General features: G+C 38.7%; 1 protein-coding gene across 1 annotated transcript; it reads right to left on the bottom strand.

Moving 5' to 3' along the window:
• Window positions 1–353: 353 nt before the first annotated feature.
• GRXCR1 (glutaredoxin and cysteine rich domain containing 1) lies at window positions 354–13,039 on the bottom strand. Its single transcript, XM_053458416.1, has 4 exons — window positions 12,662–13,039; window positions 3,462–3,701; window positions 1,625–1,690; window positions 354–595 (listed from the first exon to the last, which is right to left on the bottom strand). Exons 1-4 carry the CDS (start codon window positions 13,037–13,039, stop codon window positions 416–418), a joined length of 864 nt encoding a protein of 287 aa, XP_053314391.1. The 3' UTR covers window positions 354–415.
• Between the last annotated feature and the right edge of the window lie 9,961 nt (window positions 13,040–23,000).

Genomic DNA, 23,000 nt, shown 5'->3' with positions numbered 1-23,000 from the left:
CTCTCTGCTATTAATGCCTCTAGCTATACAACCCAGCACCCCGCTTCCTTTTCTGATGCTTTGTTGCATAGCCTGCTTACCTAAGAAATAAACATAAATAAGAAAGGATCTTAAAATCATCATAATCAGCAAGATAGTTCAGAGCTGTCTATCATAGTGTCCTTAATAGAAACTAAGTAGTTAATCTTTCATTCTTATTTTGCTTTGTTGTGACGTACATTTTTTACTTTTGGAATATAGTTAAGAGTAGATTAAACAGTACTTCATTGGTTCATCTTCTTTGATATCTAAAGTAAGAGAGCGGAATTCAAAATATTTTAAGAAATTTCTTTTATTTTAGTAAATCTTACTTTTAAAAAAAGTGTATAAGAAATGCATAATTCCAAAATGAGTTTTAGCAAATATTTGATTGAACTCATCCAGTGCAGCTCTTACAGCGCTGTAGCCCATTCTCGTTGCAGGCGGTACACTTCAAGGCTTTGAAAGAGTCTGTGAAGCAGTTCCGGAACACTGACATCTTGCTTCCATGGCACACAAGACAAGGAAGGAAGCCAAACCCCCCACAGGAGGCACAAGCGTGAGGGTGCTGAACTCTCTGTTATGAAAAACGAACAAAAGCAAATTCAGACAACATTTTGTAACAAGTAACAATGAATAAGAAAGAAATATTATACTTTTTTATAAATATTGTTTATATTTTTGGTAGGTTTCAGCAAAAGGACACAATGTTACTTTTTGAGGTTTTTCCTTCTTGGCTGAGATACTCATTAACATAAGGGCTGATGGAGCTGCAGCTCCAGGCCCCTACCTAAAAAAAGGCTCAGTCAGGGCTGGACTGGCCCACCAGGAAAACAGGAGACCACCTCCAACGACCACCAAAAGTTTGAGACTCTTCTTCCAGCCACCTTGAAAACACGTAAACAGAGTTCCTCATGTGGCAGCCAGTCCGTGCAGTAGAACACAGAGCAGACGGGAAAGCCAGTAAAATAATCATAAATTGATGATGATGGCATGATACTAAAGGGGGGGCTGGCTGGGTAGCATAAATATACAAGACTGCCCTGATGTGTATGTTTGGGTGTGTGTGTGTGGGTTTCAGTGTGGCAGAGTCTGTCCTGGTGTGTGTGTTTGGTCATCTGTTTGGCATTTACTGTAGGAATAAATTGAACTATTTGATTTTTACTTTTCCAGAGATAAAACACCGTCCTGAATTTGTAGATTTGTAGTCACTTCACAGGACAAAACTTTCTGAGCCAAGAAATCAGTGAGTGGGAAAGTAAAAGTATTGTGTTATTACTATATTTCAATCTGCATATTTAGTTAAAAAGGATTAGTCTGACTGAATTGTGACTTTTTTAGTGTAGAGAATGTCAAGAAGTTTCTATCTATTCTATTTACTTCCATAAAAGGCCCACCAAACTGTTTAATACTAGGTTAAATAACTTTAATAACTAGGTTAAAAGGTAGAAGGTTAAAGGAGGCTAAAAAAGCCACTAAGAAAACTAATGATATACCAATGGATTTTAAGTGATAATATGTGATGTAGTTACTTTCATTTTTAAGTTTGATCATTATACTTTTTGTAAAGATGATGGAAAATGTTAGCACGCATTTTTCTAGTCACCTCAATTTTCAATAACAGGTCCTGTAATTCTCCTGATTCATTCATAGACAATATTTTTTCAGCACCCTGTCAAGAGAAGAGAAAACGGTTATTTTGAAGCTCATGTTTCTCCTATCCTATGGCTTTGTCACAATTTCAGTATGTTAAGATTATGTTCCCCCATGATTATGAAGAGATACAAACTTAGACCTGTAGTACAATTCTGCTAATACATTTTAAGGAGAAAACACGTGCATCCTCTCCTTATTCTGTGAAGATGTCCATGGTGCTTAAAACGGCAGCGTAATGACAGCATCATGTTCCTTCACCCTTGACTACCAGCCATTAGGTGCCCTAAACCCTAAAAGCCATTTCAAAAGAATGTGAGGGCAAAAGTTACTAGGCTCAAGTACAAAATACATTCATGATCTTCCCAGTTTTGATACTAATTGTTAAATAGTTCATATTTGCATCATGAGATATCTCTGTTTATTTTATAGTAACTGTAAAATGCTCAATACAAGGTAAGTCACACCAATGCAAGCCAAATGAAAAGCCTTACGCTTGTTTTAAAAGTAGGTTTTACTTGTGGTCCCCCGCTGGGATGTGAGTCCCACTGTGATCACAGAATCACTCTAACAGCTACAATAAAGAACTTAATGATGCGGTGTTTGCACCCAGTCATTATCTTAGCATCAAACCATAAATGGGCTGATATTTAGTAGTGCCAGGTAAAATAGAGGAGCTGGTATTGACATTTATATGGAGCATTACAGAGACAGGGAAAAAACATAAAGGCTAATGTCTATAGCAACCAATACAATAAAATATATATACAGGTATGTATGTCAAGTTTATATACATTTCAGCATTCTTGGCTAAAGTTGGCTCATGTTGCTTTTCAGGTGAATTTGAAAAAAAACATGTTTTCATCTCTTTCATTTTAAATCTATTACTCATCCATCATAAGCTTATGAAAAAATCTGCTAACTAGATTGTAATATTTGTTTTGAGTTTGGAAATCCCTATGTTTTTTGTGTTTTTTTTACATGTTTGCAAGTTATATGGCAATAAGTACAAGTATGGTACAAGTACAAGTAAAGATTGTGACATTGTTACACTGATATCTGTCATAAATCCCTGATTCATTCTCCACATGTACATATTGTTCAAAACTAGACAACCCAGGGTATTCAATTTGGGGTTTTGTTATACTTTTGCATGCAGCCATTTTACCACCAGCCTTTGCCTACATTTGCCAAACTTTACCAAATAGGTAACATTTTTGGTGATTTGTTCACACAGCTTGCATTTCAAGTATACATCTACTGAGAATTTACTACAAACGTCCTAATATGTGTTCAGCAACATCTCCTGAGTACAGTGATACCACCTATGCAAAGGTTTGTCGGGTTGTTTTGGGCTAAAAGGCCACATTTGATATATGCACATTTCAGTCTTTTAACTAGGAATTGTGACATCTTGTCCCTAAATTGCATTTAGTCTGGGACAATTGTATGTCAGTTTTTCTAGAGCTACAGCTAAAAAAGGCAGTCAAGGTGAAAATTAAATTCCTGCTTCCCCAGGCGGCAAAAGAGGGTTTCCTCACACAGTGTATTAATTAATGTCACTTGTAAATATATACACTATTTCAGTTATTTATGGTATTAGACAAGGGAACTTAACTATGAAACAATGCGGATTCAGAAAAAGTAAAGTTTCCTGCTAAAATGTTTACAATGCTCTAGGAGACGATGTACTTATTTGCAGTGGAGAAATGCAAACTTATCTGCAGTATGAAAAATAGTGTCCGGTATTTTGATAGCATAATAGTTGACAATGTAGTAGTAACACTCACCCCAAGGTAATGGCCATCAACGAATACAACTGGTAAAGATGGAGTTTCCAAGACCCTACGGCACCTCTCATCAAGCTCTTTCCCGTAATCACTGTTCAAGGCAATATTTTTTTCTTCAAATTTTACTCTGTGATTTTGAAAGATCTTTCTCACCATCTCGCACCTTTCAAAAGTATTTCTTACCACTCGCAGGCTTGTGGTGTAGATAACTATTCTCCCGTATTCAAGAGTTGTAGATGACTGTTAAAAGAGAAAGAAACAATGTGAGACCCTCCTTGTCTCCTGCTACCAACAGCCTTCAAGAATAAAGGTTTTTTTATTAATCCTTAAATGATTATTACTGGATTACTTGCTTTGTGATGTTCTCTATACTCTTACAAAGTTCTTCATTCATTGAATACATTTTTTTTTTTTCAGTTGACATAATTCTCAGCTTGGTTAACCATAATTTTAGCCAGGATATGTAGCCCAAGTAGAAAAGAACTTATACGAGCAGGGATTTGTTAAATATACCATATTTGCCCGAATATAGGCCGCACTTTTTTCCCCCACTTTAAGTCTTTAAAGTGGGGGTGCGGCCTATGTTCGGGGTCTAGCGCCCGACGCCCGGGACATGCAGTTCCAGGCGCCGGGCAGGCAGCAGGGATAGGATACAGATCCCCCGCAGCGGTGCAGGGGACCTGCATCCTACTCTCCGATACGCTCAGACAGCCCACGGGGGAGATTGTCTAAGCGCATCGTGCAGACGTGCCGGCAGCGGAGGTTGTTTACGTGCATTGCTGCAGCCGGTGAACGTCCGCACGATGCGTTTTACCTCTGCCGCCAAGACTTACCAGAGCAGACTCCCGGGTGTCTTGCGGGGCTGGCGGGGGACATCTACGCAATACGCGTATACAACTTCCGGCGCCGGCACTTCTGCTGAGTGCCAGCACCGGAAGTTGTATACGCTTATTACGTAGATGTCCCCTGCTGGCCCAGCAAGACACCCGGGAGTCTGCTCTGGTAACTCGGGGGGGGGGGCAGAGTGGCAGCATATGTCGGGGGGGCAGAGTGGCAGCATATCTCCGGGGGGGACAGAGTGGCAGCATATCTATTACAAAACTTTTTCTTTAAAAAAGCACCAAACTTTTAGGGTGCGGCCTATATTCGGGTGCGGTCTATATCCGAGCCAATACGGTAATATGTTGGGTTATCACGGCTACCACCACAGCATAGTATTTTGTTAGTTTATGAAGTTCACAGCACATAGATCTTTCAAATAAAGGACAGTAGTATCATCAGGGTATTTACCTCCATGAATTTTATGTTTAAGTGTTAATATAAACAAAAATAGGTTTTAATCTATGAGCTGGCTAGATGCTGCTCGTCTGCTGTCTAATTCTGTGTTATTATGTTAATCTAGGCCTCACCTTTAGCAGCCTGTGATTGTATTGTTTTATTCAATGTTACTTGGCAAATGAAGCAAGTTTTTCATTTTTATCTAATGGTGATTTATAGCAATCTTATTTTGAGATTCATATTATGAATTATTTTGAAAAATATGTATCTTATTGTCATGCATCCGAGACAAGCTGCAGCTGGCTGGAGCGGCGTCTCTGTACAGAAGGTGCCTACCTGGCAGCTGTCTCCTGGCTTTCCTGACTACCTGCTCAGTGTACCGGACCTGGCAGTGGCTGACTACCTGTCCTGTGTACCTGACCTGACATCCTATGTCTATCTGTCCTGTGCATCTACCTGTAGTATCTCTTATATACAAGTATATGTTCCCTATAGCAAGTATATTACTTAATTCCTAATGTATTTGCCTTTTCTTGAGACTCCACACTAATAGGATCATCAAAGACCCTGGTCTCCTTTCTTAGGGCTCAAATGTTTGGTAGGATAATCAGAGTGAGTAATTCCCGTGGTGTGTGCTCATGGGTTTTGGCATAATATGCATCATTTTAATTACCTCAAGTCAATACAAATGATCCATTTATATTATTCTTTTATATTGGTGATCACTGTAAAAGATGACACATTTTTTTAATAAAATTGTTCTTATAGCTATAGTATAGATGCATAAGCAATTAACAATAATTACAATTTGAAGTGTAATATTTTAAAAGCCCGACTCAACAATTACAGTTATGATATTTAAAGAGTCCTAGACAGTCACCTCTTGCACTGTGCAGCAGGGAAAAGAAACTAAGCAGGGACAGAGTTGTTAGGGACTTACTGATTACTCATAAAGAGGTAAAAAAAAAAACATTTAGTGCTGTGAAAAAGTATTTGCCCCTTCCCGATTTCTTCTATTGTTGCTTACTTGTCACATTTAAATTTTCCCGTTCATTCAGCTAACATTAACATGAGTCAAAGACAACCAAAGAAAACACAAGACGTAGCTTTTAAATGATCATTTCATTTATTAATAAGAGTTCATCAAAACCTATGTCACCCATGTGAAAAGTAATTGCCCCCCCAAAACCTATTAACTGATTGTGCCAACAATAGCAATCAAATGTTTGCCTGCCTTTTTAAGATTATACTACAGCACCGGATTTAAGTCAGGACTTTGACTGGGCAGCTCCAAAACTTTCATTTTGGTTTTTTTTGAGCCATTCAGCGGTAGATTGGTTTCTGGGGATTTCCTGGTAGTCAGCAGAAATCTTGGTTCCATCAATTTTTGCAAAATCCTGAGGGCCAGAAGCAGCAAAGCAGACCCAGAACATCACACCACCACCACTGTCTTTGACTGTTGGTATCATCTTCTTATTGTGGAATGGTGTGTTAGGTTTACGCAAGATGTAACGGGACCCATGTCTTCCAAAAAGGGTAACCTATTGACTCATCAGTCAACAGCATATAAAACCAAAATTCTTGGGGTTTTTGGCAAATGTGTGACAAGCCTTTGTGTTCGTTTTTGGCAACACCTGGGAAGGTTCACCAATAATTTTCACTATTTGTAGGTAATGGCCCATGGCATCATGGTTTGTTGGAGTTCCAGAGCCTTAAAATGGCTTTGTGACCCTTTCCAGACTGATAAATGTCAATGACTTTGTTTCTTGTATTTTTATAGACCATGGCATAATGTGCTGCTTTTTGAGACCTACTTCACTTTGCTAGGCAGGTTCTAGTTAAGTGATATTTAGATTCAACAGGGCTGGCAGTAATCGTGCCTGGGTGTGTCTAGTGAAATTGAACCCAATTATCAATGAAATTTGGTTAATTGGTTGATTTATTAACTAAGGTGCAAATACTTTTTATATAAGGCCAGGTGGGGTTTAGATAGCTTTTTCCCCTTCTATATATGATGTAATAATTTCAAAACTGCATTTGATGTTTACTCGGGTTGTTTTTGTCTGATATTAAAATTAGTCTGATGATCTGAAATATTAAGGTGTGACAAATATGCAAAAATAGAAGAAATCAGGAAGGGGCAAATACTTTTTCACTGCACTGTATTTGCATACCTCCCAACATTTCAAAGAAGGAGCCTTTTGAGGTTGTGGTAAGAAGTGTGACTAAGGTTGGGGCTTAACCTAGATATAAATGTGATTGATAGCTAGTTATATAACTGAGACATTTAGAGAAAAAAATAATGTAGTTTATTCACATAATTTCATTAACAGCATTTTTTTGCTGTTCCTGTACATATGGTTTTATGATATACTTATACTCAGGAAATATTCTGAGCTCAAAGAAAGGAGGGACTCCAGGTTTCCTGCCACTATATCAAATATAGGCTGGCACTTAAAGGTAGACCAATATTGACAAACCACCAGTGGTGGCTGGTGGGTGATTCCAATGGGGGTTCACAATATATACATTTTGAAAATGAAATGTACATTTACAACGTAATGTACAGGTTAAAATACATTTCCCTAAATAAACCCTAAAGACCCCATTAACCAAAACTGCCCCTAAATTAACCCTAAACACCCCATCAACCATAACTGCCCCTAAACTAACCCTAAATACCCCATCAACATAACTGCCCCTAAATTAACCCTAAACACCCCATTAACCAAAACTGCCCCTAAATTAACCCTAAATACCCCATCAACATAACTGCCCCTAAATTAACCCTAAACACCCGATCAACCATAACTGCCCCTAAATTAACCCTAAACACCCGATCAACCATAACTGCCCCTAAATTATCCCTAAACACCCCATCAACCATAACTGCCCCTAAATTAACCCTCAACACCCCATCAGACCATATCAACCATAACTGCCCCTAAATGAACCCCCACCTCCCCTAACTTTCAGCAGCCCAAATATTAATTTTATACTTACTGTAAGATGAGTTGTTGAGCAGTGTGGACACTATAAGGAAAGGGGCGGGGCCAATCAGTGTGACTGCAGGAAGGGACTGGAAAGCAGAAAGTTGTTAGCCCTGGGGAGACGGGGAGACTCCGGGCTGGGCGGTGAGTCTGCTGACAGCCAAATAGGGTCTTTCTTGTATCACACATGCGATAGGCATACGCAGGCTACATCAGGGGACAGGAGGCTTCATGGCACGGTGAACCCCCAAGCGCAAAAGTATAACATTTTTTGCAAAATTCATCAAAAAATCCATTTTAGTCTAAATTAAAATGGATTTTTGATGAATTTTGCAATTTTTTTTCCCTTTTGCGCTTGGGGGTTCACGTGCGCATGTGCTCCTATGGAGGAGCCTCCACTGCAAACCACAATAAAAACACTTACCAATAGTATATCAAAATGATACAAAAGTGAAGGTGGAAGGGCTAATGAACTAGAATAAGAATAGTTCTCTCCAAATGTTTAAAGGTATCAATCACAATGTATAAAGCAGAATATTGCAAAGGAAACTAGTTTTTTTTTAGGATTTTCCTTTCTATTGTCAGATAAAACTATTGTTAGTGCAAGTTAAGTTCACTTAAAATTGCGATCACAATTTTAAAACGGCTACATCGGAAGCATGTGGCATTAATTACTTTAAAATTGTATAGTAAATGAAATTGCATTTTTAAAATATAAATAGTAATTTCCTCTTTATTACGTTCATAAGTGGAAGGAGATATATTGAGATTATCCATGTTACTGGCAATACAAATTAGATGTGTCTGCACAATTAACATTGCTACCTGCCTAGGATGACATGTTTGAGGATAATTTGAGGATATTGGTTTTTGACTTCTCTCAGACGGTCACTATATTGTGCAACATTTTATGTTCAAAAGCAGTTAAATTCAACTGCCTCATTAAAAAAAATGTAATTCCCAAAACAGTGGTAGAGATATTTAAATTTTCATGATGTTACAAATTAAATGGTTTTAAAATCCGAGCACCAACCAGCCTGTTATAAGTTGTCAATGAATAATGCACTTGAGATAATATCACCAGGATGCTGAGGGTAATATTTTTAGAATTTAAGAAAAAAGGAAACATAAATATTGTTTAAACGGATAAACTCATAAACCTACCCTATCAACCAAAACCCTTAATATACAAATGTAAATTAAACGCTTGACCTGATACATGTGGGGAATTACATGTTGGTTAGGAAAAAGAATTAAATTAGCATACCAGCATCAGCGACAAAAAGTGTTAATGATAAGTAAACATTGATTTGGTAAAGAAAATTTGGTAAAGAAAAATATGATCAGGTATATCAATGGTAAAATCCTGAAGGAGAACCCAAGATGGGTAGGTTGAGTAATGAATGTAAATAGAAAGCTTTTTTAGTCCTACATGTATTCCAGGGGGGCTAATGATGCATTAGCCCCTGCGATCATTTTTCATAGAGGAGATGTGTTCAGCTGAACCTGTCAAAGTTTGCGGTGGTAATGATGCCCACGGGGGCCAGTATTGGGCAGACTAACTGGGCTAGTCCTGGTGCCAATTTTGGTAGGCTGGGGTTAAGTTGGATGGTTATTTAAGAGGTTGCGCTGAGGGCCATTTTGTTGTCACCTCCCCTGTGTATTTTGTTAGGGTGATGGTGTTTAAGCTGTCATAGCTGGGGCGGTAGCTGACCAGACATCTAGGGGGTGTGAATGCTCTGGGGGAGAGGTTCCCAGTAGGTGGAGCTGGGAGCCTCGGGTTTGGGCATCTTGGTATGTCCTTCCCTGTGTGGTGGTGCCTAGATTACTTGGTAGGTTTAATGGTTTTTTGTTAATTATTGTTGTTCGTTGATGTTATTTATTACATTTATGGTGTTCAGTTTTGGTAGTCTTTGCCCTGTTAACACAACAACGTGTTGAGTTAATAAATAAATCGGCTGTGGCCTTTTCAACCATTTTCAACCCATTTGGTGTCTGTCTTTATTGGTATTGGTAAATTAGGTTGGTGGCCTGGCCTGGGTCTCTAGGGTATTTCAGTCATTTTTATTTTCTGTTTCTTTTCACACACATTGTTCTTCAAGTATAAATTTACAAGTCCTGGTTTTTGTCAATGCCAAATAGCAGGGTCTCTGTATATGTACAGACAAACCCATGCATAGGTTTGTCTGTTTGGGGCTAAAATGCCACGTTTGGAAAGTTAAAAATATCTTTGGAATGAGAGTTAAAAAAAAGAGTAACCAGGTGAACCAAATATAAGGTAGGGTGCAACTACTCTCTACCAAATGGTTAGTTGAAGTAGGTACATAGCTTTTGCCTAGATTAAAGACACATAATGTGTGCAATGACAATATGGTTAGTAAACTAATTTAAAAAAAGACATAGGGGCATGGAAATAAAAAAGTGCCATGATCTCTACTTTCAAGCACCTCACTTTTCTGTAAAGCAGTGTTTCACCTGAAGATTGAAGTGTTCCCAGTTAAGTCATGCCCAGTCAGACAGCCCTTTAGCCCATTCTAAATCTTAAATATTTAAACCCTAGAGTCCAAACATCCCTATCCCAAACCAATGAGTTACACCAAGCCACCTAGCTCTCTCTACCCTAGCATGTTAACTGTACCTGGACCCCCATTCCCTCTTTATTTTATAAAGACTACTTAATAGGTTATTCTCCCCAGACTCCTTCCTTGTAACTAATAATCAACTCTATGTGTTTAATGACCACTCTGTGCATTGTAATAATGCTGTTTTGCTGTCTGCCACTCAACAGCTTATATTAATCAACATTAATCACTTATTCCAGCCTTTTTTCCACTATAGTGCCCATATAGACAGCGGGTCTTCAGGGGTGCAGTGTCAGTAGGCTGTGATCACACGAATAGTCCTTTATATTAATTCATTTTGTTCCCCACAACAGATTTTAGAGGTTCACACAAATCACTTGGGTCTTTCACATAACAGCATCTTTTTTATACTAATTATGCAGTGTGTGACAGGGATTCAAGAATTTAATGTTAGATTTGTCATCTGTGAGTATAATCTATGGTTTATGAATATTTCCACTGGTAATTAAAAAGACATGCAGCCCTCACACAAATCTACAAGATCAACACATTGAAAAACATTTGTCAGAGTGAGGGATGTTCATGAGAGACAAAAGACAGGACCGCTAAGCAGGCTGTTGCTGAAAATACCTTGAAAAACAGCTATCAATTTCCACTCTACAACATTAGAATGATTGATAGTCCTGTCCTTAAGAGCGACTTTCTCAATTCCCCTGAGATTTTGTTGACAAAATAGAGAAGAATTTTAAGTGTTAAAGTGTGTTTAAAGGGACAATCTACTGCCCGAAACGACCTCATCAATGATGAAGTCATAATAGAAGTCATTAATATGTATGCTTTACCTGCCTAAAAACATCTACTTACCTTCTGATGGAGACAATGCAGATTAATTGCTGCTGCATGCAACCCTGCCTCAGTGTGGGATTCATATCGCTCTCGGCAGTTCACACCATTGAAATTCAAGCACTTAATGCACATCCTATGAGGTATCTTGTTAAACCACTATGATACATTACATGAGACAGTGCTGGAGCTGGTAAGCAGGTTATGTGTTCAGCTGACCATGTTACAGCCATGTTGCTGATTTTGATTTTGATAAATCCCTCTATGCATTTGCATGGCAAAAACGTATAGTATAGTGTGACACGCATTAAAGTACATTTGATGGCTGGGGTGTAAGGAAAATCATTCTAAAATCATAAAGTTAAAAAAAAAAAATTCACATAGTAGACCGCGTTAAATGGCTGCAGGGGAGGACTAATACCATTTGGCAATTCCAGCCATGTGGCCCAATGGTAATTAATGTTCCATCCAGGATTATAGTGTACCTTCTAGCAATATAATATTTTTGGGCGATACACTATTACTCTGGTTGTCTGGTATTTGCATTTTTATGTTGTTATGGTCCTCTTATAGTTAAATACCCTCCTAGGCTTCAACCATCATAAAATGTCCATCATTTGAATTTAAACGTAACATAATTTATGTTTATATGAAAATATATTATAAAAGAACAGGTGTATTGCTTACCAGACACTGAATCATATCTTACTGTACTATACTGTACTATACTATACTATTCTGTACTAATCATACCTTTCCCATACATTAATACAAACAGATCCTGTTATTTTCTGGTAAAAATAAGTCATTGCTAAAGCTTATTTGTATAACTATACATAAAAAAAAACACTTTTATATAATCCAGCAAAACAGTCCTATTCATCTTCCAGGTCAGGCACGGATATACATCTCAATGTGGGTCAATATACCACAGAGAAGTTAATTGGATGCCAACTATCGATTGCATGCAGAGAAGTTTGCCTCCATGAATATTTACAGGGCGTGGGTAACATATGTTCTATCAAGCCTGATTAGTTACCATGTGTGTATCTGAAGCTTTTGCTTCTTTTGTCTCAAATAAAGTTTTAAATAAATAATGTATTTAAGAAGTGCATTATTTTGTTTAGATCATGCAGAGCAACTGTGGATATGTGAATGACTTGGGAGACAATGAAAACACGCTCACTGACAAATGTATCAATCCGACTTAAATGCGCACATGTCATTTTGTGATTATTATTATTAAAAGCAGTGTTCAAAGGCACTTTAAATGAGCTGTATATACCTGTTTAAAATGTTTTTAAGTCTGCTAGATAATACTGTTTATAACAACAATGCTTTCTAGTAATACAAAAATGAGATACACAGAATTAATAAAATTGTTATGTACGTTTTTGTCAATGACATTACTGTTTCAAACTGAAAATATTATTGCAATAATATCTACAAACTGTTGGACCTGGATGTAATTTCTGCAAATAGAAATGTTGGTTTGATGTGTCCTTACCTGAAAAACCTTTGCCAAATTGTCAAACAAGGCTTGGCCAGCACTGACTTTATGTTTAACTCCACGAACTGTACCGTTTTTACTGAGAATGTTCACTCTTTTGGTTCCAAATCCCCGGTCTTTGGTCGCTCTGGCTAAGACAAGCAGGTCATCTGGTTCATTTTCACTTTCATCGTATTCCGAGCCTAAATAGCCATTATGATGCCCATCCGGTTCACTTGGAGTACTGTTTTGATCAGTCTCAGAGCTGCTGGCACATTCAGAATCCAAGGAATCACCATCTGTATACACTTCTTTCAGCACTCTCCCACTATAAGATGACGCTATCCTAAATCTGACTTTTCGTTGATGACTGTCCCCTTCTGGCTTTATATCCATGTTGAACCTTTCTCCATCCATGGATTAAAACAAAACAGTTTACATTGTCTAGGCCTGGACTGATGCCCTTTCTGCCAGCTTGTGACACCAACTACAATAGAAATACTATTTCTAGTGACAGCACAACCCATAGGGGAATAAAGGCTAATATGGAAAGCTCTAACTTTACTCTGAAACTGCACGGTTAATAATGAATGACTGTGTGCTATGGTTACCTTTAAGCTAAAACCTGTAAATTGATATGTCTAATTAATTATGCAAGGCCTTTGTGTACTTTCACGGAAGATCAGGTGAAGGAAATGGGCATAAAAATGAGATCATCAAATGAAAACTAGATATAAGCAAAAAGGCAGAAAAGCAAAAAAAATAAGTATTGAAAAATACAAGATGTATAGGAATAAATGCTATTGATTCTTTATTTTGTTTTTCTTATCATTTATGTTAAAGTGCAATTGAGCACAATATTTGTACAATGTACTACGTTGGAATACCAAGAGCAAGAATTAAAATGCAGCCATTCCAAATGTATGGAATACTAGAAATGGTTCTAATTATATTATGGCCAGTAGAGCAGAAGGTGCTGGAACCAGGACTGACATTAATGTTTGCAGTCTCTGTGCTTGTATATTAACAGGAATGTATTACTGTGGTCACAATAATTCATTGTTTTGATGGCCTAGGGACAACCTTGGTTAACACAGTATACAAAAAAACATTACCCTAAAATAAATTGTATGCAAGTCTGTTGTGTCCTGCATGTTACCTTGTGAAATAAATAGTGAGCCTCTGGTGCCACACTGTGGTCTACCTAAAGAGAAAGGTTTTGGTTCACATTTGTAACAAAGAAAAAAAAAAACAAGTAGGACTGTCAGATTCAAGTTTGCATTTGTTTTTGCCCGACATTTAAGGAGGATTCTTTAAATACACTTTAGGCTACATGTGTTTACCTTGTAAACTGTCTTCTGATCTTACCATGGTTTGTACATCAATTCACTGACAATTCATTTCCCAGGCACTGTAAGGCGTTTGTATTTGACAGCATAGCAAACAAATCAAATGGTTTACTACTCTGCTTATATCTTGCTCTCAGTGTGAATTCTGGTTCCACACGTAGAGTTACAATTTAAAGCGTTATTTTGTTGTATCTCAAAGTTGTTACAAACTACATGATACATTTTGTGTATAGAGTAATATTTTCAAATAATATAATAGCAACCACAAGCTTTCCATATACCACGATCAATGGTTAAATGAATTAACAGAACACACAGTAAAAAGCTTAAGATGAAGCTGAAGGGGTAAATCATTCCACAATGTGGCAGAATGTAGATTACCACTGTGGATCTCAAGACCTTCGTGAATTCCTGAGGAAAGAATCACATTAGAGTCCATCATCTCAAACAGTCTACCAAATGTGTCAACGTTTTGTTAAAGAGTTAGCTCACTAACAATGGTTTCGTATGGAGTCATATGTTTCCTGCTGCTGTACGGGACTCTTATTCTGAGGAATACTACCTACTCAGGTGTCTTAGGCACACATTTACTGGTTTGATTCACTGGTAACCATATAGAGAAAATGTTTTAGACAAAATCCAACATTTATGAACATTTCAAGGTCAGCTTCTGCTAAATGGATAAATGTAAATTTCAGCATCCATCCATAAAGCTAGCACAAAATAGCTGTTACCCTGACTCTAGCTTAGTCTTAAGTAGACTTGTGAATTTGGGTGAACATGAAAACGAACACGAAGAGTGCGCTTTCGTTGGTCGTCGCGAAGAAACGAAGAAGCAAAGATAGTGGCGGTAAAACGTGCACGAAGACGGAGACGCACAAAACAAAGAATCTTGGTGTTCGCCATCATCTACTAATCTCCCTGGTCCTTTCCCCATCTAGCCTACCTTATCTATGCAGCATCGCAGGGGTTGACGGAAGCGGAAATCCGTAGGTTCGCCGTCAGGGGTTAAGGGGCTGTACGAACGACTCTAATTGGTTGATGCCAGAGGAGGACCCTGCAGGCGACCAATAGGCTCACTCGCACGACCTTTTTAACTCCTGATGGCGAACCTATGGATTTCCACTCCCGTTTACCCCTGCGATGCTGCATAGATAAGGTAGGCCAGGGGCATAACAAGTAAGAACAGGGCAGTGGTGCAAAAATTGCTCCTGCGCCTCCCAACTTCAACAGCTGGTCTGTTTCATCATTGCCCTGAAACAACTTGTCTGTGCCTTCTTTCCCCCTTGCCCCCCCCAACATACCTCTGGCACACATCGGTAAACACACAAATAACACACTTCCTCATACTCACTAACACATATGTATACATTAATTCTAACACACACCACATCTCACCCCACTTACACATACATGATCATACACAAACACACAATTACACATGTATGCTCACACACGCAATTACGCATTCATGCTCACACACACAATTACACATCCATGTGCAAGCAGCCTCTGTTTTACAGCGGGGTTAACGTAACATGACCTCGATATGTCCCTATGAGGTACGAGGAGACAGGAACAAAGGGTTGCACCAGGACTCCTGTAGTTATGCCAATGGGTCTGGTGAGTGACATGAAACGGACTTGCGAGTCGTGATCAGGGCCAGATTTAGGTGTCCTGTGTTATACAGAATAATGACATTAATACTATTTTGCTATATAGGATTTTTCATAAAATAAAGTTTGGATATATTTATGTTTACAAAACTGCAAACGCCTTATTAACTTAGATTATTTGGAAAAGATTAATGGTCCAATATACTTGGAATTGTGAACTAATTAATAATAAAAAGTGCAATGAGCCAATTTCTCAGTTAATTTATTTAAAATGTACACCACCAAATGATTATTATTGAATTTAGTTGTTCTGTTCCAAAACTCCATGACTAAATTAACCTCATAACCTAATTGTGTGTTTGCTTAGACCTTTACAAACCTCAAATATGCCACAAGAGGCTGCTCTGCCCAAACATTTCTAGTTACTGGAATCCTTTGAAGACAGACAAAATCCATTCAGTGATTTAACCTAAAGCAACGCCAATAGCATAGTTTAAACTAGACTTGTGTATTAGTATACAAGTGAACATGAAAACGAATACGAATGCGTTTTCGTTGTTCAAACCAAATACCAAATAAACTAATATGGTGGCTGGTAAACATACATTAGGAAGCACAACATGAAGAATATTCGTGTTTGTCTTCGTATCTGTAAATTTCTCCAAGCTAATCTCCCTGGTCCCTTCCCCCCATACAAGTCACTGCCTCTAGCCTACCTTGTCTACGTAGCATCACAGGGGTTAACGGGAACGGGAATCCTTAAGAGCTACTCTATTGGTCGCTGGCAGGGGCATCTACCAATGAAGAGCAGCTGCCCTAGAGGAGGCCCCTGTCGGCGAGTAGCTCTTACAGACCTTTAACTCCTGGAGCCGAGAGACCAATGGCCAAGTTTTGTCGTCAGGAGTTAAAAGTCCGTAAGAGCGACTCTATTGGTTGTCACCAGGGGGCTCGACTGCAATCAACCAATGAAGAGCTGCTGCCCTTCATTGCTTGATGCCAGAGGAGGCCCTTGCTGGCAATCCATAGAGTCACTCTTACGGACCTTTAAAATCCTGGTACCAGGGATTTTTCCGCAAACACGAAGACAAATATGAAATCCTGGTTGGCGCCCAAGTCTACTTTAAATTTATACGATGATAACTGTTGTGTGAATTATAACCTCAGGTATTAAAATAATCTTTGGTCAAATTGAGGAGTGAAACTCAGATGGTTCATCTGGCACTTGAGATTCTGAGAATTGCATTGGCAGGTCTCTCGAGTATCTCAGCACAGTAAATCCACAAACTAGTCTGTGAGAATGCAACCGTGAGGGGATTATGGAAAAATACAAACTAGTCTTCTAAGTGAACCTAAAATTCACCCAACTCCTTCTCAGTTTTGGTATCTTTAAGCAGGTTTGTATATTAATGGACTGTGATTTATGTGTTGTTAACTTCAAATACACTTAATATGAAATGCCTAATGAGACAGCTAGGATAAAAAATATAACCCCAGGTACTCTATGTGGACAAAAGTATTGGGACACTTGACTATTACACCATCAGGGTTTTTATGACATTGCATTCTAAATACATAGACATTAAAATGTTGTTGGTCTCCCCTATAACAGGTTCCACTCTTCTAGGAAGGCTTTCCACAAGATTTTGGAGTGTTTTTTTGGGAATTTTTGCTAATTAATCCAGAAGCACCTTTGTGAGGTCAGGCACTGATGTTGGACAAGAAGGCCTGGCTCACAATCTCTTTTCCAGTTCATCCCAAAAGTATTTGATGGGGTTGTGGTCAGGGCTCTGTGTGGCCCAGTCAAGTTCTTCTACAACAAACACATCCAGCCATGTCTTTATGGACCTTACTTTATGCACTGGGGCACAGTCATGATGGAATAGGAAATGGCCATCCCAAAACTGTTCCCACAAAGTTGGTAGCATAGCATTGTCCAAAATGTTTTGATATGTTTCCTTCAGCATACCAAGACATTTTGGACAATGCTGAAACCACTCGTGGAAAGTCTTCCGAGAAGAGTGGAAGCTGTAATAGCTGCAAAGGGGGGGACCAACTACATATTAATGGCTGTATTTAGAATGTAATGTCATAAAAGTCCCTGTTGGTGTTATGGTCAGGTGTCCCAATACTTTTGTCCATATAGTGTACGCCATTGCTGGGGATCAAGCTGTGCAAATGTCATCTAAAAACAGACACGTTGTAGTCATAATACATAATCAATTGCAAAATACATACAGTAAGTTTAAACCTTGAACTTGTTAGCATGAATACATAATGCGGTTCCTGATTGAATGAAAATTTCATTTTTTTAAAAAAGTTGTACAGAAAAAAGCTCTCAATAGAGAACTGCACAGAATTACTAATCTTCATGAAAAATATATCAATGTTAATTAAATAAGGCTACTCTTGACCTGTGCATGAGCTTCGTATTTCCCATCAGTGGAATATGCAACCACAACACATAAGCTAATACTGCAGCCGAAGGTCAGTAAATTGATTTTCTGAGAAAAGCTTTGGGATTCCTGTTGCCGAGATCTGTATGGTGCCAGGAGACATTTATCAAACCCAAAGGAGTACTTTAAATCTGATAGTTGTGAGGAGCTATATGTCAGACCCGCAAAGGTAACTAAACAATTAATACTGAAAAAGTTCTTCCTGAAAGATATCTGATCTGGAATACTGACCACATCTATTCTGAGCGATAAGAAATAAGACAATCCTTTTCTACAATATTCCCTAATAGAAAAACTGTAATTGTAAACTCAAATTTTGATTACTAGCATCAGATTCATACATTTCATTTTTAAACTAGTTCTTTATTGGCAATGCCATAAAGAATCATCTCTGTGTGGCTTTTGAGCAAGGAAAGTTGCACAAAATATCTCATGTCTGTTTAATAGGCTTATCAGCCCACCACCAGCCAAACAGGATGTTTTCCCCTGTATTAAAATATTAGCAATACTGACAGTTGTAGGTTATTGTAATACTTGGGCAGGGCCAGTATTTACCTTTTTCTGACTTAGAGCAGAGCCCATTGCCACAACCTATTTTGTTTGAGAACAGCCCCGTAGGGAAAGAATTGGACGGAGGGGCCCCATGAATGAAGTGCCGGACGAGGTACCCCGTTGAAAGCCTAGTGTTAAGGGTTAAGGCATGACTAGGCAAAATTTTAGCACCTAAAGTGTTAAGCCTTTCAGGCACGTGCAAGACCAGACGGGAGGGGGTAATTGCCCTCCCTGAGGGGGTATATAAAGGGGGGGTTTATGCTATAGGGTCAGCATTTTAAAAAATATTTTCCCGCCCATCCCTCCCTGATTTTTGCATTAGCCGGGGGCTCAGGTTTTTACGCTGGTACGGTGCAGGAGTTAACCATCTAGGTGTGGTTACTTGTGGTGCACAGAGGTATAAGTGCAGAACACTCCAGGGGCATCTGCCCCTGTGAATCGTATGGTCGTGTGACTGCCGCGCTGGGGGACGCCGGCAGTTCCAGCAGGGATACAGGTGGATACGCCCATACCAGCAGGTTACTTCATGGTTATGATTGGTTACCATTGTGGTTGTTATTTTGACGGTGAAATGTTTATATACTGGGCCAAAATATGTTTGGCTAATAAACGGTTATAAAGTTATTAATGTTGTAAACATTTAATAAAGTTTGAGTGTCGCGGTGCTGTGTTATATGCGGTCCGCACCGCGGACAAATAAAATCCATAGTTGACAATTAATAAAGTTTTGAAATAAAGAATTGTCTCTTGTTTTATTTAGAAGGTGGGGGGGACCGAAACTGGACGCTACTTCATTCATGTCTTCACTGCATTCAATGGTGCACCATGCCTTTAATATACTCCAGGATACCTCACTAAGTGGACGGACCAGACGGGTGCTGTTGAAGGTGAGATGGTTTGGTAGGCCAGAGATATTTTATTGATGCAGGGGTGTACCTGAAGTATATTAGTCAATATATTTGGCAATCCCATAGGCCCCTTGCCCATCCCAGTAACTCACATAAACACTGGCACACATTTTGACAAACACTCTTAGTTTTGTACAGACTCACACACTAATGCCAACACACATGCACATACTTACTAACACATAATTACACCTGACACACTCATGTTAACAATACTCCCTTTCAGACAGACATACACGTCCATGCTCACACATACATGCTCATCCATATATATTAATGCTCACTCACAAACACTTGCACATGCACATCCATGCTCTCACAGACATACATATAAATGCCCACACACATTAATGCCCCCACACACTTAAACATACACATTCAAGTTAACACATATACCTACATGCTCACACACAAACAGTTATATGTTCTCATTCTAACATGCATACAGTTATGCAGGCATCATCTTACCCTCTCCCTCCTTCCTTCACTCACCTCCTTACCTCTACCTCAACCTCTGACTGTGAGCAGCCTTGCATTCAACTGTGTTATGTGACCCCGATACCTTCCTGCCTCCCTGGTCTGTCCAAAATTGTTCACAAAGGTCAGGTCCAATCTGGTCCTGTGTGTTAGTGTGGGACCCCCTGATGAGTGGCACCCGGGTGGACCACCCACTCCCTGCCCAGAACACCATTGCTTTGATGTGTTACTATGTTTCAGTCTAATTATATTATTCTATTTCTTAAGCAAACAACATTTAAGGCAGGCACCACACCTAAACAATGAGGAATACATATATATAGATATATAAGCTATTTGATATAACTCGAAAACTATTCATGTAAAAGCTGTTATCTGAATATTGTACCTTTCTGATCACACATTTTACATCTTCCATTCCAGATACTCTCCCCTTTCCACTCTCAGCTGGGGTATATCAAAGCACAGTTCTATGGCCACTTTTGATCTTACTTTACACTACTTCACTTGGCAAACTACCGTATTTATCGGCGTATAACACGCACTGGTGTATAACACGCACCCCCATTTTAACAAGGAAATTTGAGTAAGAAAAAATAAATTTAAACTTGGAAGCTATGAACTTAATGTTGGAATAATGTTTATAACATTATAACATTTATTATAATGTAATAAAAGAAATAAAGAATAAAGAAAAAGCACAAAAAAAACTTCATGAGAATCACTGCTATCTGGGAAACCACACACACTCAGACACACACAGACACACATGCAGCCAGACACACACTTAGACACACACACAAACATACTCAGAGACACACACACCCACTCAGAGACACACAAACACACTCAGACACACACACACTCAGACACACACACACATTAAATTTATATATTACTCCCTACCGTTTGGGAGATCTGGTATGGGTCCTCTTTATCTTCCAGCATTTTACTTTTTGTGCTGATGCCGGGGCCGGAGTGACGTCATCACCCGGCTCCCGGCATCAGAGAGGGCGCGAGAGAGAGCTGTGCAGGGGAAGATTGTGCAGCTCTAGGATTTATCGGCGTATAACACGCAGGTAGGGTTTCAACTTCATATTTTAGTTAAAAAAAAGTGCGTGTTATACGCCGATAAATACGGTAATTTCATTCTTTAAGTACCACTTGTATGCAGAAGACACTGACACCTATCCACTCCCTCTTAGACTGTGCAACTAATTAATACCTCTGTTTCTAACTGGATGTCTGCACAATTCCTAAAACTCAATCTCTGCTAAGCCAAATTTACTATCGTCCCTCCAATGCCAACATTCCTTCACAGTTCCTCTCAGTGTTAATGGTCCAATCATCCCCCATTTCCACATAATGTCTTGGTGTCACCCTTGACTCTGATGTTTCATTCACCAACAAACATCCATTTTGTCTCAAAAACCTGCTGTCTCCATATGAAAAGCACTGCCCTTATTTGTCCATTCCTAACACAAGATCTAACTAAGGCCCTTGTTCATGCACTCGTATCTTCCGTCTTGACTACTGTAACTCTATCTAGTGCTAGACTTATCTTCTTTACTCATGGCTGTTCTAACACTTCTCCCCTTTCATTCATTTCCAAATACACTTGTATCCTCTCTGCTCATACAATGATCTTCGCCTGTCTTCTGCTCTAGTTCTTATGCATGCTTACAAGGTTTCTCAAGAGCTGCCCCATTCTATGGAATGCTCTTTCATGGCTTATCTGTCACAACCTGCCGCCCTCATTTCTTCAAAATATCCCTAAATACCGACTTCTTTAGGGATCTTATTAACTGACATACTAACTCCTTTACTCCTACCTACCTCTAGCTAACCTTTCCCAGTCCTCCTGCCTTACATCCAACAATATTATTAATAACAGGAACCTGAAATGTATGATTTTTAGATTGCATGCTCCTCTTATTTTTATTTTTATTTTTTTTTTGCTGTGCATATTTGCAGGTTCTGAGCAATCGTTAGGGATGAACAGCCCCTCCTGCCACACAGGAGAAGGCTTTAAATTGTTTGAGAGTCTCTTTTAGGTTAAAATGCAAAGCAGTCCCACCAATTCAGCTCCTTGCTAAGCAATATAGCCATGAAAATTTAGATAGGACTCACCGAATTTGGGGTACTTTGCAGGCAGAGCACTATATGGCCATACAATGTGAAGGAATCACCAATTTTAATGCCTTACATAGGTTTTTTAAATGGTATTTGCTGTGTATGCACTGAATTGTTGCTTTGGTTTAAATAATTTCTTGGGGGTCGAAAAATTCAGATTTGATAGAACAATTTCCAGATGCTGTGGTGAAACACAGATCACCATGCCACAACTAAGTGTAAAACAATAATACAACACAAAGATATATTTTACTATAATTATTATTAATTTACCAAATTATTATTAAGAAAATGTATTAATACTAATACAATCAATACGAGCTACAAATTGTGAAGAAACATTGGCCTACTCGCAAGTGTGAAAAATAAGCGGAAATTTTTTTTTAGATGTATTATGGCCTTTAAAGTCATATCGTATACCTGTTAAATGATACACAAAGCAAAATATGTGAACATAAGGAATATATAAGGTGCAAAGAAATAAATTAAAAATGTGTGTCATAAAAATGCTGCAGACCCGTGTCACCATGGTAACAGACAATCTATCTTCTGAGAATAATAAATAGTTAGAAGGAGTGTTTCCAGGACACAGCCTTATCCAAAGAGGACTAAAGCCACAGGAAATGATCAATAGAAGGTTCTTAGCCGCCGCTCTGACAGACACATGTATATCTCTTCATAGCTGTTAACGTCGGGGAACTGTTAAACATTTTACAAGAACCGCCATGGTTCTTTAGCCTGAGACAATCCTACAATTATTAAATTCCCCACCTAGACTGTTAATTCAGAATGTCATGTTGTACCCATAAACACTTTTTGGAAATTGCTAGTTCATACTACTGCAGTATTTATTTTATTTTAATACTGCT

Source organism: Spea bombifrons, chromosome 1 (genome assembly GCF_027358695.1).
Source record: "Spea bombifrons isolate aSpeBom1 chromosome 1, aSpeBom1.2.pri, whole genome shotgun sequence".
NCBI classification, from domain to species: Eukaryota; Metazoa; Chordata; class Amphibia; order Anura; family Pelobatidae; genus Spea; species Spea bombifrons.
The sequence above is the reverse complement of the archived record's forward strand: the minus strand, read 5'-3'. Positions and strand labels throughout refer to the sequence as shown.

Coding starts and splice junctions, on each gene's coding strand:
- GRXCR1 (XM_053458416.1), bottom strand. CDS start 13,039: ATGGATATAAAGCCAGAAGGGGACAGTCATCAACGAAAAGTCAGATTT. Junction 3,702..12,661: donor ATTTGGCAAAGGTTTTTCAG/GTAAGGACACAT, acceptor CTCTTTTAACAG/TCATCTACAACTCTTGAATA. Junction 596..1,624: donor ACCTGTTATTGAAAATTGAG/GTGACTAGAAAA, acceptor TTTTCATAACAG/AGAGTTCAGCACCCTCACGC.